Consider the following 16,437-nt stretch of genomic DNA (forward strand, 5'->3'; position numbering starts at 1 on the left):
GCCAGGTTTCCCCTGCTGTCCAGAAGTAGAACGTTCCTGTGAAAGATGAAATAGCATAAAGTGAAGAAACAGTTATCTCAGGTCACATCATCCTAATGGAAATACAGATTAAATAGAGATAAAACACAGACGCTCACAGTCCAAAGCTATGACGCCTTGATGCTGAGATGCTAGTGTAGTTCCTGGGGAAGGAGCTTGGCGGTACCCCTCTTGCTACTCAGGGTGCTCATTGCCTCAGTAAATGGCATCTACTGAACAAATGCTGAACACTGTGTTCACTTTTCTGTAAAAGCCGTGGTCCTCTTTGGATTTCATTTGTTTAGCAGAAATAGATACTAACCTAGGTCTTCCCTAAAAGCAAACATGCATAAAGCAGACTTTGAAGAAAAAAAGACATGTCTGTAGAGCAATATCCATTAACAAAACAGCATTGGTAAATGGAGAAAATATATAAAAATAGGAGTAGAAGATTAAACATGTACTTGATCTCACTTGCAAGCATTCTTTCACTATTGCAGTACTACACTAAGTCTAGTTGTAAAGCTGTACTATAGACAAGATAGAGATACTTTTCCTCAGCAAAACAGGGACATTTTAAAAACATTTTCAATGCATTACTGAGCTTACGCAGATTTCTATACACCACTGTTTATAAGCTTTAACAGTACAAAAGCACATTATTTAGGTATACACACATGTACACACGCATATACATGATATTGCTTTTTATAGTTTGTTATGAATAAGAGATGATAAAACAGTTCAGGAAAATTAGGATTATTGAAATGGTAGAATGGGAAAGGAATACATGTAAGGATATTGGTAACGTTCTCATTTTTATGATTGGTGGTATGTTAATAGCATATTGCTTACATGCATAACTTGTATATGTATCAGGATTATTTTAAAAATGGAGTACAAGGGAAAGTGCTTCACACTGAAGGTAAATTAGACAAAAATGAATTATCATTGGCTTGTTGCTGAACATTGTAGCATTGGAAATTAGAATCAAAGAATGTATCCATGATTCAGTATTCAAATAGATTATTTTCATTTCCCTTTTTCATTTTGTGTGTATATATGCATATATTTTATGTAACTGAGTTAGTCTTTATTTCATAAAATCTGTTCCAAGTTACTACCTCATCTTCCTAAGTTTCATTTTGAACAGTTGTTTAACACTTCATCTAATAGGTACAGCATAATTTTTCATTATTCTCCTAGATATTTTGGAACATTTCGATTGTATTCACGTTTATTGCTGTAGGTAATACAGTGTGCATCTTTTCAAAGACTGGCCTTATGGAATTTTAATCTGTGTCAATGGGGCAATAATTCCTTTCAGGCTAAAATAGCTGTGGAAGCTCAGAATAAGTATGAGAGAGAACTGATGCTGCATGCTGCTGATGTTGAAGCTCTCCAAGCTGCCAAGGAGCAGGTTTCCAAAATGGCATCAGTGCGTCAGCATTTGGAAGAAACAGCCCAAAAAGCAGAATCACAGTTGTTGGAATGTAAAGCATCTTGGGAAGAAAGAGAGAGAATGTTAAAGGTATTATTCATAATAGAATGTTCCGGAGAATTGAAGGGTTTGGTGGTTTTTTTATTGTTTTTTAACATACGTTGGAAAATCTGCTATTATATGATAGACTCTTGGCTTATAGGATGAAGTTTCTAAGAGTGTGTCTCGCTGTGAAGATCTAGAAAAACAAAACAGGTTACTTCATGATCAGATTGAAAAATTAAGTGACAAAGTCGTTTCCTCAATGAAGGAAGGTGTACAAGGTCCATTGAATGTATCTCTCAATGAAGAAGGAAAATCTCAAGAACAAATTTTAGAAATTCTCAGGTAAATCCAATATATTCTTAATGCTTTACTTCTATGATGAGCAACAATTATGAAGTTACACTGTAAGTGTATAAATTAGGCCAGTGGAAATTATATGCTATTTAGGTAAATAAATATAAAGCTCATTTTGTCATATAGAGTCCACAAACCCACTACCACCCAATCACTGGTCACTTTTGACATTTAGACATATGCCAGTTTATGTGAGTTCAAATTGAATCTGACAGTAAGAATTTGAATGGCTTCCTTAGAAAAATAAATGGCTTTCAGATTTATTTTAAAGATAGAAACCACTGTCTGTAATAAAGTATATCTCCTATTATTTTTTAATGAAAATAGTTTTTAAAGTGAATAATTTTGTTATCTTAAAAATTATCCAAGTTTTTGAATGTTCTGTTACTGGCGTTAATCTATTCAAATAACATCTTAACATATTTTTGTAGATTTATACGACGAGAAAAAGAAATTGCTGAAACTAGATTTGAAGTGGCTCAAGTTGAGAGCCTGCGATATCGACAAAGGGTTGAACTTTTAGAAAGAGAGCTTCAGGAACTGCAGGATAGCCTAAATGCTGAAAGGGAGAAAGTTCAGGTATGTATCCTAAGAAGGTACTTGTTAAATCAAGAGATGTACTCATTTCAGTTTCTAGTAGCATAAAATTCAGTTTGAAATAACCATTCTTCTTAAACTCGTAAGTTCATTAGATGTTAAACGTTGGTGCAGTGTAGTGATAAGAGACTTAATGATAACCAAGACTACCTGGTTTCAAATTCTATCTAGTTCATACCATTTGATGTGTTACTTGGGTACATTATTTAACTTCCTTGCTCTTGAACTTCCTTGTCTGTAACATGCAGGTGATAAAAATAGTGAGAATTGAATTAGTGCACATGAAACTTTTGAATTATGTCTGGTGCACACTGAGTGCTTAATAAATAAATTTCAGTTGTCTTTATTTACTGCTGTAATTGTCATTATAGAAATTAGTCATCTACAAAAAATGGTTGGTTGAAATTGCTATGGAATTTTCTTTTTCTCAGCAGAGGTGTAAAATGTCATCAAAATAGTCAGCCAAAGCAGGGAGAAAAGGTGTTTGGTAAACGTATGATCACAACACAAGCTCAACTCAGACCACTCAACCAACCGAAAGCTTATTACTGCATCACCTGGTTCTGAGGAGGTGCAGTAGTATAACTCCACATCTGGAAAGAAGGAAATTAAGACCTTGAATCATTTATCTTCTTTTAACTGGTAGATAGTTGGAATGGCTACTAGAGAGAGACCATGAAACAGGAGAAAGTGGATAATTGGACAAGTAGACTTAACGGTATTTACATTTTCAGACAGAAATGAAAAGTTCCAGAATTATACCCTATTGAGAAAACAACTCAAATTCAAATATCTCACTATGGAAATAATAAACAGACCTTCTGATTCAGTGAAGCTAACACTTGCAGGAAAGAGCAGAATCAGAGCTTCTAATGAAGATTATATATTCTTTCAGTCTCTTGTGTTTTCTTTGCTGTTCCTTTGGACTACATAAGGGCAAATAATACTACAAAACACCCAGCTCAGCCAAGTCTTACGTACAAAGGGAGAAGTCAAGAAGTAACCTAAGTTGTATCAAAAATAATGTCTACCCAAGTCAAGCAGTGTAGCATGGCAACCATGAATGATAGCTTTAAAAATGGTGAAGGTATAAAGTAATACATACAAAAAATGGATAATTGTACTCAGAACAGAAAAAATGTTCTTCACAAGTGAACAAGTATTCAGTAAAACTGCTCAGAATCAAAGTGATGAAATAATCAAGTGAGATGAAAAAGAGTTTCTGAAAAAGGGGGAAATCTGAGGACCAAAATAACATCATTTTAGAACTGTTGCTAAATTCAGTGTAGCAAGAAAAACAATAGAAACAGGAAGATAGAGGACTGGATTAATGTTTTTACCTAATGTAAATAACATAGTATCTTTTTACTTTCATCTTTTGATTTTGTGCGTGTTTAAACTCTGTAATTGACATGAATCACAGAAAAATAAACATGTAAGATTCCTAAAAATTGTTTTAAAAGTTGACATTTAAATCCTTTTTACTTTTATAGGAAAGATTAGAGCTGGTAGGAAAAGATAGACCTTAATCTGTTGGTATATATTGCTGTACACATATGTTTGAAATCTTTAGGTAACTGCAAAAACAATGGCCCAGCATGAGGAACTGATGAAGAAAACCGAAACAATGAACGTGGTCATGGAAACCAATAAGATGCTGAGAGAAGAGAAGGAGAGGCTGGAACAGGATCTACAGCAGATGCAAGCCAAGGTTTGTAATTTACAAATGAGTAGAGAGACATATTTTTAGTAATGTTGTAAATAAATTTTCGCATCAGGTATTAAAAAAAATACTGAAACTATTTTCAGGTCAGGAAACTGGAGTTAGATATTTTACCCTTACAAGAAGCAAATGCTGAACTGAGTGAGAAAAGTGGTATGTTGCAAGCAGAGAAGAAGTTATTAGAAGAAGATGTCAAACGTTGGAAAGCACGTAACCAGGTAAATTTAGTTAAACCCATTCCAAAACAAAAACATGTTGATGTAAAATAATAGGGTAAAATTTAAGAGGATAAAAATATTTGATGAGCTAGTGGGAAGTATTTTATGTTGATCAGTGAAAGTCTGATGTGTTTGTTACATATACCTATGTGTCAGGCATTAAGCTTATAACTAAACTTTTAATGTTTTGGTTATGTTGTCTGTATTTTTTAAAAAAGCTAAATTGTCTGTTTGTATTCCACATTTAGGCTTTTGCTTTATCTTTAAAATGTTTTTGTACGTGAAAAATGGATTTATATAATTCATTGAAGCACTTTAAGAAGACTTGTTCACTGCAGTATTTTGGGGGTGGGGGAGAGAAGACAAAACCATTTAGCATGGTATGTTTGGCTTCCCTGGTGTCTCAGATGATAGGGAATTTGCCTGCAGTACAGGGGACCTGGGTTCAATCCCTGGATTGGGAAGATCCCCTGGAGAAGGGAATGGCAACCCACTTCGGTATTTTTGCCTGAAAAATCCCTTGGACAGAGGAGCCTGGCAGGCTACAGTCCACAACGTTCACAAGGAGTCGGACACAACTGAGGAGCAAAATGCACCCACACATTCAGTTCAGTCACTCAGTCCTGTCTGATTCTTTGCGATCCCGTGGACTGTAGCACACCAGGCCTCCCTGTCCATCACCAACTCCTGGAGTTTACTCAAACTCCTGTCCATCATGTTGGTGATGCCATCCAGCCATCTCATCCTTTGTCGTCCCTTTCTCCCACCTTCAGTCTTTCCCAGCATCAGGGTCTTTATCAATGAGACAGTTCTTCACATCAAGTGGCCAGAGTATTGGAGTTTCAGCTTCAGCATCAGTCCTTCCACTGAATATTCAGGACCAATTTCCTTTAGGATGGACTAGTTAGATCTCCTTACTGTCCAAGGGACTCTCAAGAGTCTTCTCTAATACCAGAGTTCAAAAGCATCAATTCTTCGGTGCTCAGCTTTTTTTATAGTCCAACTCTTATCCATACATGACTACTGGAAAAACCATAGCTTTGACTAGACGGACCTTTGTTGGTAAAGTAATGTCTCTGCTTTTTAATATGCTGTCTAGGTTGGTCATAGGTTTTCTTCCAAGGAGCAAGCATCTTTTAATTTCATGGCTGCAATCACCATCTGCAGTGATTTTGGAGCCCCCCAAAATAAAGTCTCTCACTGTTTCCACTGTTTCCCCATCTATTAGCCATGAAGTGATGGGACCAGGTGCCATGATCTTAGTTTTCTGAATGCTGAGTTTTAAGCCAACGTTTTCACTCTCCTCTTTCACTTTCATCAAGAGGCTTTTTAGTTCCTCTTTGTTTTCTGCCGTAAGGGTGTGTCATCTGCATATCTGAGGTTATCGATATAACCTCACATACTGTACACACACATAGTATGTGTGTGTATAGTAGAAGCTGTAGTAGCTCTGTATTCAGAGAAGAAGTTGGAAATCTGCCTTACCTCATACTAGCTATTTGCTTTGTGAAAATGAGGACATTAATCTTTCTCAGACAATTTTCCTTGATTTTGTAAATGAGGATATAATCACCCTGTTCATTTTACAAAAATTAAATGAAGCAGTCCACCCAGCACCTAGAAAATGCTCTAAAGAACTACTCATATCTAAATAGGATTTTAAAATTTTAGAGCCCCTTCATGCTTTTTTTATTCTCACAAAGAGTCTGAAAAATCCAGAAAGGATAATCTGCCCAAGTCTAGATATATTCCTGTTAAATTATGCTGCCTTCTTTTCTGGTTAATGGAATCAATTGCATTTAGGATTATTTTCATTTTCTTGTTTTGTTTGTAATGCATGATGAACTTTTTTTCCCTATATATGTCACTTTAATGAAATTGGGTATTTAATGTTAAAGCTTATAGATTCTTTGGATCCCTTTAATTTGACTCTACTGTAACTATTCTGAAATGTTTCTTTGCAACTGTGAAAAATAATGAATAGTGAATGACATTTACTTTGTTTTCCCCTTTCGTTTTGGCTAAACCTCTTAGCTAAACAAAGGAACTAAAGCTTTGATTTTATTTTCTTATAATTTGATGGTTGATCACTATGTATGCAAGCATCTAATATAAACATAATTAGATACTCTGATATTTTAATATAGCACATTAGTTTCATAAAATCGTGTTATGCATTGTTCCTATTCTAGCATCTAGTGAATCAACAGAAAGATCCAGATACAGAAGAATATCGTAAGCTGCTTTCTGAAAAGGAAGTTCACACTAAGCGTATTCAGCAATTGACTGAAGAAATTGGAAGACTTAAAGCTGAAATTGCAAGGTATATGGAATAATCTCAAGTTGTATGCAGTACTTGGACAATCTTAATTTAAAGAAGTTTGTTTCTATTCTTTATGTGATGCCCTAAGTGCTTCCTGACTTTAAAGAGGATGGAAAATGCTGGAGCTCTTATATGTATCTTTCCTTTTATTGCTTTATAAAAACAAGCAAGCTGTCATTTAGTTTTATGCCTTCATATATGAATTATTTCTCCATACTTGATTACTTTTTAAACTACGTAGTTGGTATGAATCTAAAGCAGACCATTTTTTTAAATAGTCAAATTAACTTTTGCAAGTAGATTTTTCTTTTTTCTTTTGATTAACATATATTCATGAATCTATTTTGAAAGTTTTCATAAAGAAGGGTTTTTTTCTCTTTTTTTTTTTTTTTTTTGCTGCGCTGAGTCTTTGTTTCAGCATGCAGAGGCCTATTGGGGAGCACAAGCTCAGTAGTTGTGTTTTGCAGGCTTCTCTAATTTGGCTTAGTTGCCCAACCAGGCAACTAAGAAGGCATATTTCCTTATACTTTAGAAGGCATATTCTTCACCACTGGACCACCAGGGAAGTTCTTAAAGAAAGTTCTTAAATGAACTTATAGTGAAGTATATTGCCTTTTAAAGATAAATGTAATATTAGAGTTAATGTTTCTGGCTTACCTCTTGTAAGCTTTAATGTCCTTTGTCCCTGTCTTAGCCCCTGTTTATGATACCGGACAGCTTACAAATTTTTGTCAAGTTTATTCTCTTTTTTTTTTTTTTTTTTTCATAACAATAGTCTGGCATTTTAAGTGGGAGAGATATTACTTAATTTTAAAGATGAGGAAGCTAAGATTCAGAAAGGTACCCAGGCTTACTTCTAAGTTTAGTAACGATTAACAACATGCTCTTAACTCAGGTCATCTGATTTCAAGTTCAGTTCATGATTAAAATACAGGAGTTGGCAGACTATAATCCACAGGTCTTTTTTTGTACAACCTGGAAGCTAAGAATGATTTTTACATTTTTTTTAAGTGTCGTAAAAAAGAAGAGGAACACACAGCAAACACTTAATGTGGTTTACAGAACCTCATGTACTTAACGTAGATTTTGCTATCAGGCAGATGTGGATTACACTCTGAGTACCATGCAGAGTAACTGTGCGTGTTACTTAACAACTTACAGCTCAGTTTTTCTCATCTCTAAAATGGGTATATATGGCATGTAATAAGTCAGTCACATTTTTCTAAAGTACCACAGGTTCATAAGTTAAGGAATTCTCTTTTGAAGGGTGTGTGTGTGTGCTTTTCTTAAGAGTTTTCTAAATAAAACACACACTAAAGCAACACAATAAAAGTATAACTTAAAAGGTTTTAAAATTGGAAAAGTCTCAAATATTTAGTCTTTCTGCTTTATCCCATCTCTTTTGCTTAGATCAAATGCATCTTTGACTAACAACCAGAACTTAATCCAGAGTCTAAAGGAAGATTTAAATAAAGTAAGAACAGAAAAGGAAAATATCCAGAAGGAGTTAGATGCCAAAATAATTGACATTCAAGAAAAGGTTAAAACTATTACTCAAGTCAAGAAAATTGGACGTAGGTACAAGACTCAATATGAAGAACTTAAAGCACAACAAGATAAGGTATTTTTGAAGTGGTTTTCTTTTTATATATTCTTTATATATATAATTTTTTGATATACACAATTTTGGTCTACACAATTTATACACAGTTTTTTATATATTTAGATACATGGATTTGCATATTTGGATGAGTCTTACAAAAACCTTATTCATAATATTTAGTTATTGGTTTTTACTCATATATGCAATACTTTATTTAGTTTAAGATTAGCTCTTTAGTATGTCCTAAAATGAACTATAAATTCATAAAGAAATAGTAGTAACTGCTAGGCATTTTTATGTAGTTTCCCAATTTCAAATATTGTTCCTTTTCAAAACTATTTTCTTGTAACTCATTAAAGAACTCATTTAACTGATTAAAATGATATATATCAAAAAGTGCTAGTTTCTTGTAATTGATCAGGTTGTGTTATTTTAAATAAGTATTCTGTGTTAACCATTTATCAAAAAGAATTTTTAAATCTTTGTTTTACTTTAGACTTGATTTTTATTTTTGATTACCAGTGGTAAAGAACTTGTATATTGACTTGATTGTGTCAAGTCAACAAGTTAGCACCTGTTAGACTAGAAAATATATGAAGAAAAAATTTCAAAATTCTTACCCCTCAGTTAGCCACTGTTAATACTTTAATATGCTTTCCTTCATGTATGAGTGATTTGTTTTTCTGGATAATTCTATGTTAAACAGTGCATCATCATTTTGATTAGCTGGTTAATACCCAGTAGTATGGAAAGCCCTAACCTATTTAACTAATAGCTTACTCTTGGACATTAAAGTTGTTTTATAGATTTATTTATGAATACCCTTAAAGATAAGTTTCTTTATATACTTACTATTTTCTTAGATGAATTTGCAGAATTACTGAATATAAATGTTCAAGTGTATTATTACTGTTTGTCATCTTAGGTCATGGAGACCTCAGCTCAGTCTTCTGGAGACCATCAGGAACAGCACGTCTCAGTCCAGGAAATGCAGGAGCTCAAAGAGACCCTAAGCCAAGCTGAAACCAAGTCAAAGTCACTTGAGAATCAAGTGGAGAACCTGCAGAAGGTATGAGCGTAAGAGAAGTGAAAGGTGTATGTTCATAATTGTTTCCTTGTTGAAAAGCTGGAAAAATACAATGGAATATAATTCAGTCATAAAGGAATTTTGAAAAAAGAAAAATGGGTTAAACACTGATACTTTCTCTTATTATATGGAAATATATAATTTTTCTTTGAATGACTTATGTATGCAGATAATACCTAATCATCTTGCAGGTGTCCACTTAACTTGATTACCATTTTATATTTATACTTTCATTTAATCTAAATAAATTAATAAGTTTTATGCTTTAAGTCTGTAGGGGATGTAGTTATATTGATTTGGCTGAATTACATGGTTAATACTTTGTTTTCCTTTAAAAAAGACTTTATCTGAGAAAGAGATAGAAGCAAGAAGTCTCCAGGAACAGACTCTGGAGCTTCAATCTGAACTTGCACGACTTCGTCAGGACCTTCAAGATAGAACTACACAGGAAGAGCAACTCCGACAGCAGATAACTGAAAAGGAAGAAAAAACAAGAAAGGCCATTGTAGCAGCAAAATCAAAAATTGCACATTTAGCTGGTAAGTTTCTGTATGCTTTATGATTTGAATTTGATGGTGAAAGTTGGTTATTTGATACAGGCTTACAATTAAATAGGAAAGAAAAGTAAATAATACTAAGCGACTTCTGTGCATACTTTAGATATCAGGTTTATTTAATTGGATTCAAATTACAGCAGTTTTAATTTTCAAGTAATAAGGATGTCCTTAATTTATGATGTGTTTCTTAATTGTTAACTGATAGTGGATAGGGAGTACAGCTGTCCTTCTGCTTTAGTGTGTAACTGTTACCACCTTCTGATGGTAACCCTTTGGGTCCATAGTATACTGTCCAGAGGCCTTCTGTAAACTCTAGGCAGCATTGGACCTTAGCTCAGTGAGTTTTCTGTGCCTCACTCACAGAGGGCCCCATTAGGCCTTCAGGGAAAACATCATGTCAGCTATATGAGGATCCCAGTGCTACAACCCTCAGGGCCTTACTGCACCTTGCTTACCAGTCTGCTAGTAGGTAAATAAAATGCCAAGTAGGTTGAATTTTCTTATGAGCAGTTATTTAAATGGATCTCTAAGATAGTGTCCCTGGCAACTTATTTCATTAAAAAAAAAATGAAGTTGCTTAATTATCCTTGAGTATCTGCTGTAAATTATATGAAATGAAAATTTTATAGTCTCTCATATATTAAAAATATTTAAAGGCCATATAAAAGAGCTCCTGCTGACTAGTTTATGGTAGATCCTTTATCTTTTTTGAGATCTTAGTTAGGAAAAGCTGAGTCTTTTTTATTTTGGAGTATATTTTATATTGGAGTAATAAATACGTGTTTAAAACCTTGTTTATTGAAATGTAGAGTATATCAGAATTATTGTAGATGCTAAAGTTCAGGAATAGAATCCAATATAGCCTTTGCATACTTATCAAGCACATAAATTTTTTTGTTTCCAGTGTTTGATTATGATATTAATAGAATGATGTGGTTACTTCTTTAGGTGTAAAAGATCAGCTAACTAAAGAAAATGAAGAGCTTAAACAAAGGAATGGAGCCTTAGATCAGCAGAAAGATGAACTGGATGTTCGTATGACTGCTCTTAAGTCCCAGTACGAAGGTCGAATTAGTCGCTTGGAGAGAGAACTCAGGGAGCATCAAGAGAGACACCTTGAGCAGAGAGACGAGCCTCAGGAACCTACCAATAAGGTTATCAGCCAGTTTGGCAAATCATTTTTTCTCTGTACATTTTGCTTGAAGATGTCTGGTGATTTAGGAGCCTCTGTTTGAGAGAATTAACACTAAAATATTTTGATGGCATTGTTGGGTGGACTCTTGTAGGACCGGCACAATAATCCATAGTTTTCTTTCTGTAGGTCCCAGAACAGCAGAGACAGATCACGTTGAAAACAACTCCAGCTTCTGGTGAAAGAGGAATGTGAGTTTTGTTCTTTGGCAGTCTGTTTACAGTCTGTTTCCTGCTTTTCTTTTAAAATACAGGGAGGACCTAGTGATCTTTGGGGAGAAAAAAAGTTTACGTTATAAAATTATATAGTTGAAGAGCAAGAGGCTAAGGTGAGACTAAGGTTCAGTAATCAACAGTTAATAGGTTCTGCCTTGTCAGGATGCACCACTGTAGAGTATTTCCTGCACAGTTTCTGATGCTTAAATTCAGAACTTCTTCAATAAGAGTTTCGTAATATTTAGTGAACAAAAAAATATAAAATTGTACTTACTGTCTTTAAGTAAGCCTGACATTCTACAGTCCATGGGGTTGCAAACAGTCTGACACGACTGAGCGACTGAACAACAATAGTATTTACTGTCTTTAATTTTTTCCTAATCTGCCAAAAATCTACTCAAAGCAGTGTTAGGAAAACTGTTTGAATGTGTATTAAGGTAATAATTACTGGACATTCACTTCAGTAAGCGTATGTGCTTTACTTTCGTTGGAGTATTTGTACTTTATAAGAAATGTGTGTAGTACTTTTTGTGAATTATTATTTTCACATTTTTCTTTCCATAAGTGCCAGCATGTCAGACCCACCAACAGCCAATATCAAGCCAACCCCTGTTGTGTCTACGCCAAGTAAAGTGACAGCTGCAGCTATGGCTGGGAATAAGTCAACACCCAGAGCTAGCATCCGCCCAATGGTTACACCTGCAACTGTTACAAATCCTACTACCACCCCAACAGCCACAGTGATGCCCACTACACAGGTGGAGTCACAGGAAGGTAAGTAAAATAATAACAGATCTGATTGAACCGACAGTTTTCTTAGATTTGTTATGAGAAGATGAGTGTAATTTCAAGGATAAATGAGACTTCCACTAAAGCGAACGTCAGACATCATAGTAAAAGCGGGCAGTTAGTATTTTCAGGTGCATGCCTCCTGGGTTACTTGTTAACGTAGCATATTTCCTCCCTCCATCATTTTTGCTTTGTTTTGTTTTCAAGCTAAAGAAAGAGGGAAATACACCCTATGAATATATGTCATCTTTTTCAGGACCATGTTTTTCACCTCTATAGGCTAAGAAAGATGATATGAAATCCACTTAGAAAACCATATTAAATCAGTGATCATCCTAAACACCACTTCTTCACTAAAGCTATCTGATCTTTTCATTTTTTTCTCCACTTTGTTCCCATGTCACTTTCTTAGTCATTACAGCAGTTAACCACATTTTATTCAGTTGAATATTTTTTTTTTTAATTCCACTTGATTGAGCTTCTCAAGCATAGGAATTTTCTTTTTCATTGTTTTAATTCCTTTACCTAATCTCAAGATAGGTGTCCGTAAAACTTTACTAAATATAATTCCCATAGGTTCTTAACAAATTTTAGAATTCAGTAACTTATTTATGTTTAAAAATATATAAAATTATATGTGCTATGAAAGGACAGACTATTTCATTTGAACTACATTCAGTAAAATGATTATGAGATATATTACCACTTAAACTTAATGGTTATTTTATTATCAATTGAAAGCAAAATGATACATAAGTCTCTATATCATTTTATTTAGTCATCATTTGAAAAGAACAATGGATGCAAAACCAGTTTCAGGTATTTATTTAATTCAACCGCAGTTTACTGCACGCTACCATATCTGTCACACAGGCAATACAATGCATAATACATTTCTTTTACCCTCAATGTTTTTATCTAATGAGTGATGAGAGGTATGTACACAAATAACTATGCACAATGTCACCTGTAACAGATTCAGCTCAGTTCAGTTCAGTTGCTCAGTCATATCCGACTCTTTGCGACCCCATGAATCACAGCACGCCAGGCCTCCCTGTCCATCACCAACTCCCGGAGTTCACTCAAACTCATGTCCATCGAGTCGGTGATGCCATCCAGCCATCTCATCCTGTCATCCCCTTCTCCTCCTGCCCCCAATCCCTCCCAGCATCAGGGTCTTTTCCAGTGAGTCAACTCTTTGCATGAGGTGGCCAAAGTATTGGAGTTTCAGCTTCAGCATCAGTCCTTCCAGTGAACACCCAGGAGTGATCTCCTTTAGAATGGACTGGTTGGATCTCCTTGCAGTCCAAGGGACTCTTCAAGAGTCTTCTCCAACACCACAGTTCAAAAGCATCAATTCTTCAGTGCTCAGCTTTCTTCACAGTCCAACTCTCACATCCATACATGACCACAGGAAAAACCATAACCTTGACTAGATGGACCTTTGTTGGCAAAGGAATATCTCTGCTTTTCAATATACTATCTAGGTTGGTCATAACTTTCCTTCCAAGGAGTAAGCGTCTTTTAATTTCATGGCTGCAGTCACCATCTGCAGTGATTTTTGGAGCCCAGAAAAATAAAGTCTGACAACTGTTGCCACTGTTTCCCCATCTATTTGCCCTGAAGTAATGGGACCAGATGCCATGATCTTAGTTTTCTGAATGTTGAGCTTTAAGCCAACTTTTTCACTCTCCTCTTTCACTTTCATCAAGAGGCTTTTTAGTTCCTCTTCACTTTCTGCCATAAGGGTGGTGTCATCTGCATATCTGAGGTTATTGATTCAGTTCAGCTGAATCTGTTACAGGTGACATCCCGGCAGTCTTGATTCCAGCTTGTGCTTCTTCCAGCCCAGCGTTTCTCATGATGTACTTTGCATATAAGTTAAATAAGCAGGGTCACAATATACAGCCTTGACGTACTCCTTTTCTTATTTGGAACCAGTATGTTGTTCCATGTCCAGTTCTAACTTGCTTCCTGACCTGCATATAGGTTTCTCAAGAGGCAGGTCAGGTGGTCTGGTATTCCCATCTCTTTCAGAATTTTCCACAGTTTATTGTGATCCACACAGTCAAAGGCTTTGGCATAGTCAATAAAGCAGAAATAGATATTTTTCTGGAACTCTCTTGCTTTTTCCATGATCCAGCAGATGTTGGCAATTTGATCTCTGGTTCCTCTGCCTTTCCTAAAACCAGCTTGAACATCTAGAAGTTCATGATTCAGGTACTGCTGAAGCCTGGCTTGGAGAATTTTGAGCATTATTTTACTAGCGTGTGAGATGAGTGCAATTGTGCGGTAGTTTGAGCATTCTTTGGCATTGCCTTTCTTTGGGATTGGAATGAAAACTGACCTTTTCCAGTCCCGTGGTGACTGCTAAGTTTTCCAAATTTGCTGGCATATTGAGTGCAGCACTTTCACAGCATCATCTTTCAGGATTTGAAATAGCCCAACTGGAATTCCATCACCTCCACTAGCTTTGTTCGTAGTGATGCTTTCTAAGGTCCACTTGACTTCACATTCCAGGATGTCTGGCTCTAGGTGGGTGATCACACCATCGTGATTATCTGAGTCGTGAAGCTCTTTTTTGTACAGTTCTTCTATGTATTCTTGCCACCTCTTCTTAATATCTTCTGCTTCTGTTAGGTCCAGAATAGGGACCTAACTTTGGTAAGAATAGAAATCTTAATGCATTAGATGCTCTAATTGTTTTTCAGCCATGCAGTCAGAAGGGCCTGTGGAACATGTTCCAGTTTTCGGAAGCACAAGTGGATCTGTTCGTTCTACCAGTCCTAATGTCCAGCCTTCTATCCCTCAACCCATTTTAACTGTTCAGCAACAAACACAGGCTACGGCTTTTGTGCAGCCTACTCAACAGAGTCATCCTCAGATTGAGCCTACAAATCAAGAACTATCCCCAAACATAGTGGAGGTGGTTCAGAGTTCACCAGTTGAGCGGCCTTCTACTTCCACTGCAGTATTTGGCACTGGTAAGACTAATTTTAAAATGAAGTTAGAGTAGACCTGTGCATTTACAGTTTCTTGAGTATATTATATATCCTGAATATTCTTTCTACATACTTGTTTTCTATCGGGTATTAAAGGAGATGATTGTAATCCTAACATTTTATGTTTACTGCTGAATTCTAATTTAGGTCACTGATTTTTGTCATTAAGATCTTTCTTCCTTTCCAGTTATTTCATCACTGATTTTAAAGGTGGTACAACCCATAACATGTAATATGTACAGTTGACCCTTGAACAACACAGATTTGAACTGCATGGTCCACTTATATGTGGATTTTTTCAGTAGTGTGGTGTTTCAGAACACCACAGCAACTGCACATCCTCAGTTGCTTGGATCTGCAGATTCAAGGAATGGCAAATTTGGAAGGACAGTGCCCCTCCCTAAATTGTTCAAGGGTCAAATGTAACTCAGTACAAGTCCTGAGAACTAAAAAGATCATGTAAGAATTTTCAAATCTTAAACATATAAGGAAGAGTTTTTATTTGTCCAAGGAGTCTTTAGATTTATAAATCATAAGAAGGCCCTATATAACCTTTGTGAGGAGCAATTCTATAGTTATATAGTCACAGTGAGTTAGTGTATTACTGTAAATGTTGATTGGCTTTATTAACCAAAAGTTAAGTTGATAGTATGAGACCATTGATTCAGAACATAAATTTGTCTTTGTTTACAAAGACCAAAAAAATTTCTCTTTGTTTACACATAAATTGGCAGGAACAGATTTTGTTGTTCTATCCAAATAAATGTTTATTGTGGTTTTTGTTTTTTAGTTAAATGATCAAGGTGTTTTCAGATTAACTTTAAATTGAGCTGTTATCATGCTGTAATTCAAGATTTAAGTTACATAATTTCACAGTTTCAGCTACCCCAAGTTCTTCTTTGCCAAAGCGTACACGTGAAGAGGAAGAAGATAGCACCATAGAAGCATCAGACCAGATCTCTGATGATACAGTGGAAATGCCTCTTCCAAAGAAGCTGAAAAGTGTTACACCTGTAGGAACTGAGGTATGTAAAGGTCTTTCTGTTTATTTTTACTTCTACCAATAGAAACAAGATACTCTTTCAGTTACAGCATTATTAAGTGAAGGGAGGTTTTGGGGGTCAAAATCCAGAAAGTACTGCTGTTAGTAGCAACGTTTCCGCTGACAGCCCTGGTACTATTATGTAACGTTGCCAATACTGTTGTATATTCTTTTCATATGTTTTATTGAATTTCCAATTTCCATTTTAAAAACAGTTATAGAAACATAGAA

General features: G+C 35.4%; 1 protein-coding gene across 1 annotated transcript in view; it reads left to right on the plus strand.

Moving 5' to 3' along the window:
* Positions 1-16,437, plus strand: part of TPR (translocated promoter region, nuclear basket protein) — a 64,072-nt gene that overhangs the window by 27,621 nt on the left and 20,014 nt on the right. The window contains exons 26-39 of the mRNA XM_006060530.4: positions 1,346-1,549; positions 1,662-1,846; positions 2,290-2,437; positions 4,029-4,166; positions 4,265-4,396; positions 6,589-6,719; positions 8,130-8,340; positions 9,248-9,391; positions 9,750-9,948; positions 10,915-11,120; positions 11,288-11,349; positions 11,939-12,147; positions 14,874-15,146; positions 16,041-16,189. Coding sequence (XP_006060592.4) covers positions 1,346-1,549; positions 1,662-1,846; positions 2,290-2,437; positions 4,029-4,166; positions 4,265-4,396; positions 6,589-6,719; positions 8,130-8,340; positions 9,248-9,391; positions 9,750-9,948; positions 10,915-11,120; positions 11,288-11,349; positions 11,939-12,147; positions 14,874-15,146; positions 16,041-16,189 — 2,391 coding nt within the window. The remainder of the gene's footprint in view (positions 1-1,345; positions 1,550-1,661; positions 1,847-2,289; positions 2,438-4,028; positions 4,167-4,264; positions 4,397-6,588; positions 6,720-8,129; positions 8,341-9,247; positions 9,392-9,749; positions 9,949-10,914; positions 11,121-11,287; positions 11,350-11,938; positions 12,148-14,873; positions 15,147-16,040; positions 16,190-16,437) is intronic.

The sequence above is a fragment of the Bubalus bubalis genome, chromosome 5 (genome assembly GCF_019923935.1).
Source record: "Bubalus bubalis isolate 160015118507 breed Murrah chromosome 5, NDDB_SH_1, whole genome shotgun sequence".
Taxonomy (NCBI): Eukaryota; Metazoa; Chordata; class Mammalia; order Artiodactyla; family Bovidae; genus Bubalus; species Bubalus bubalis.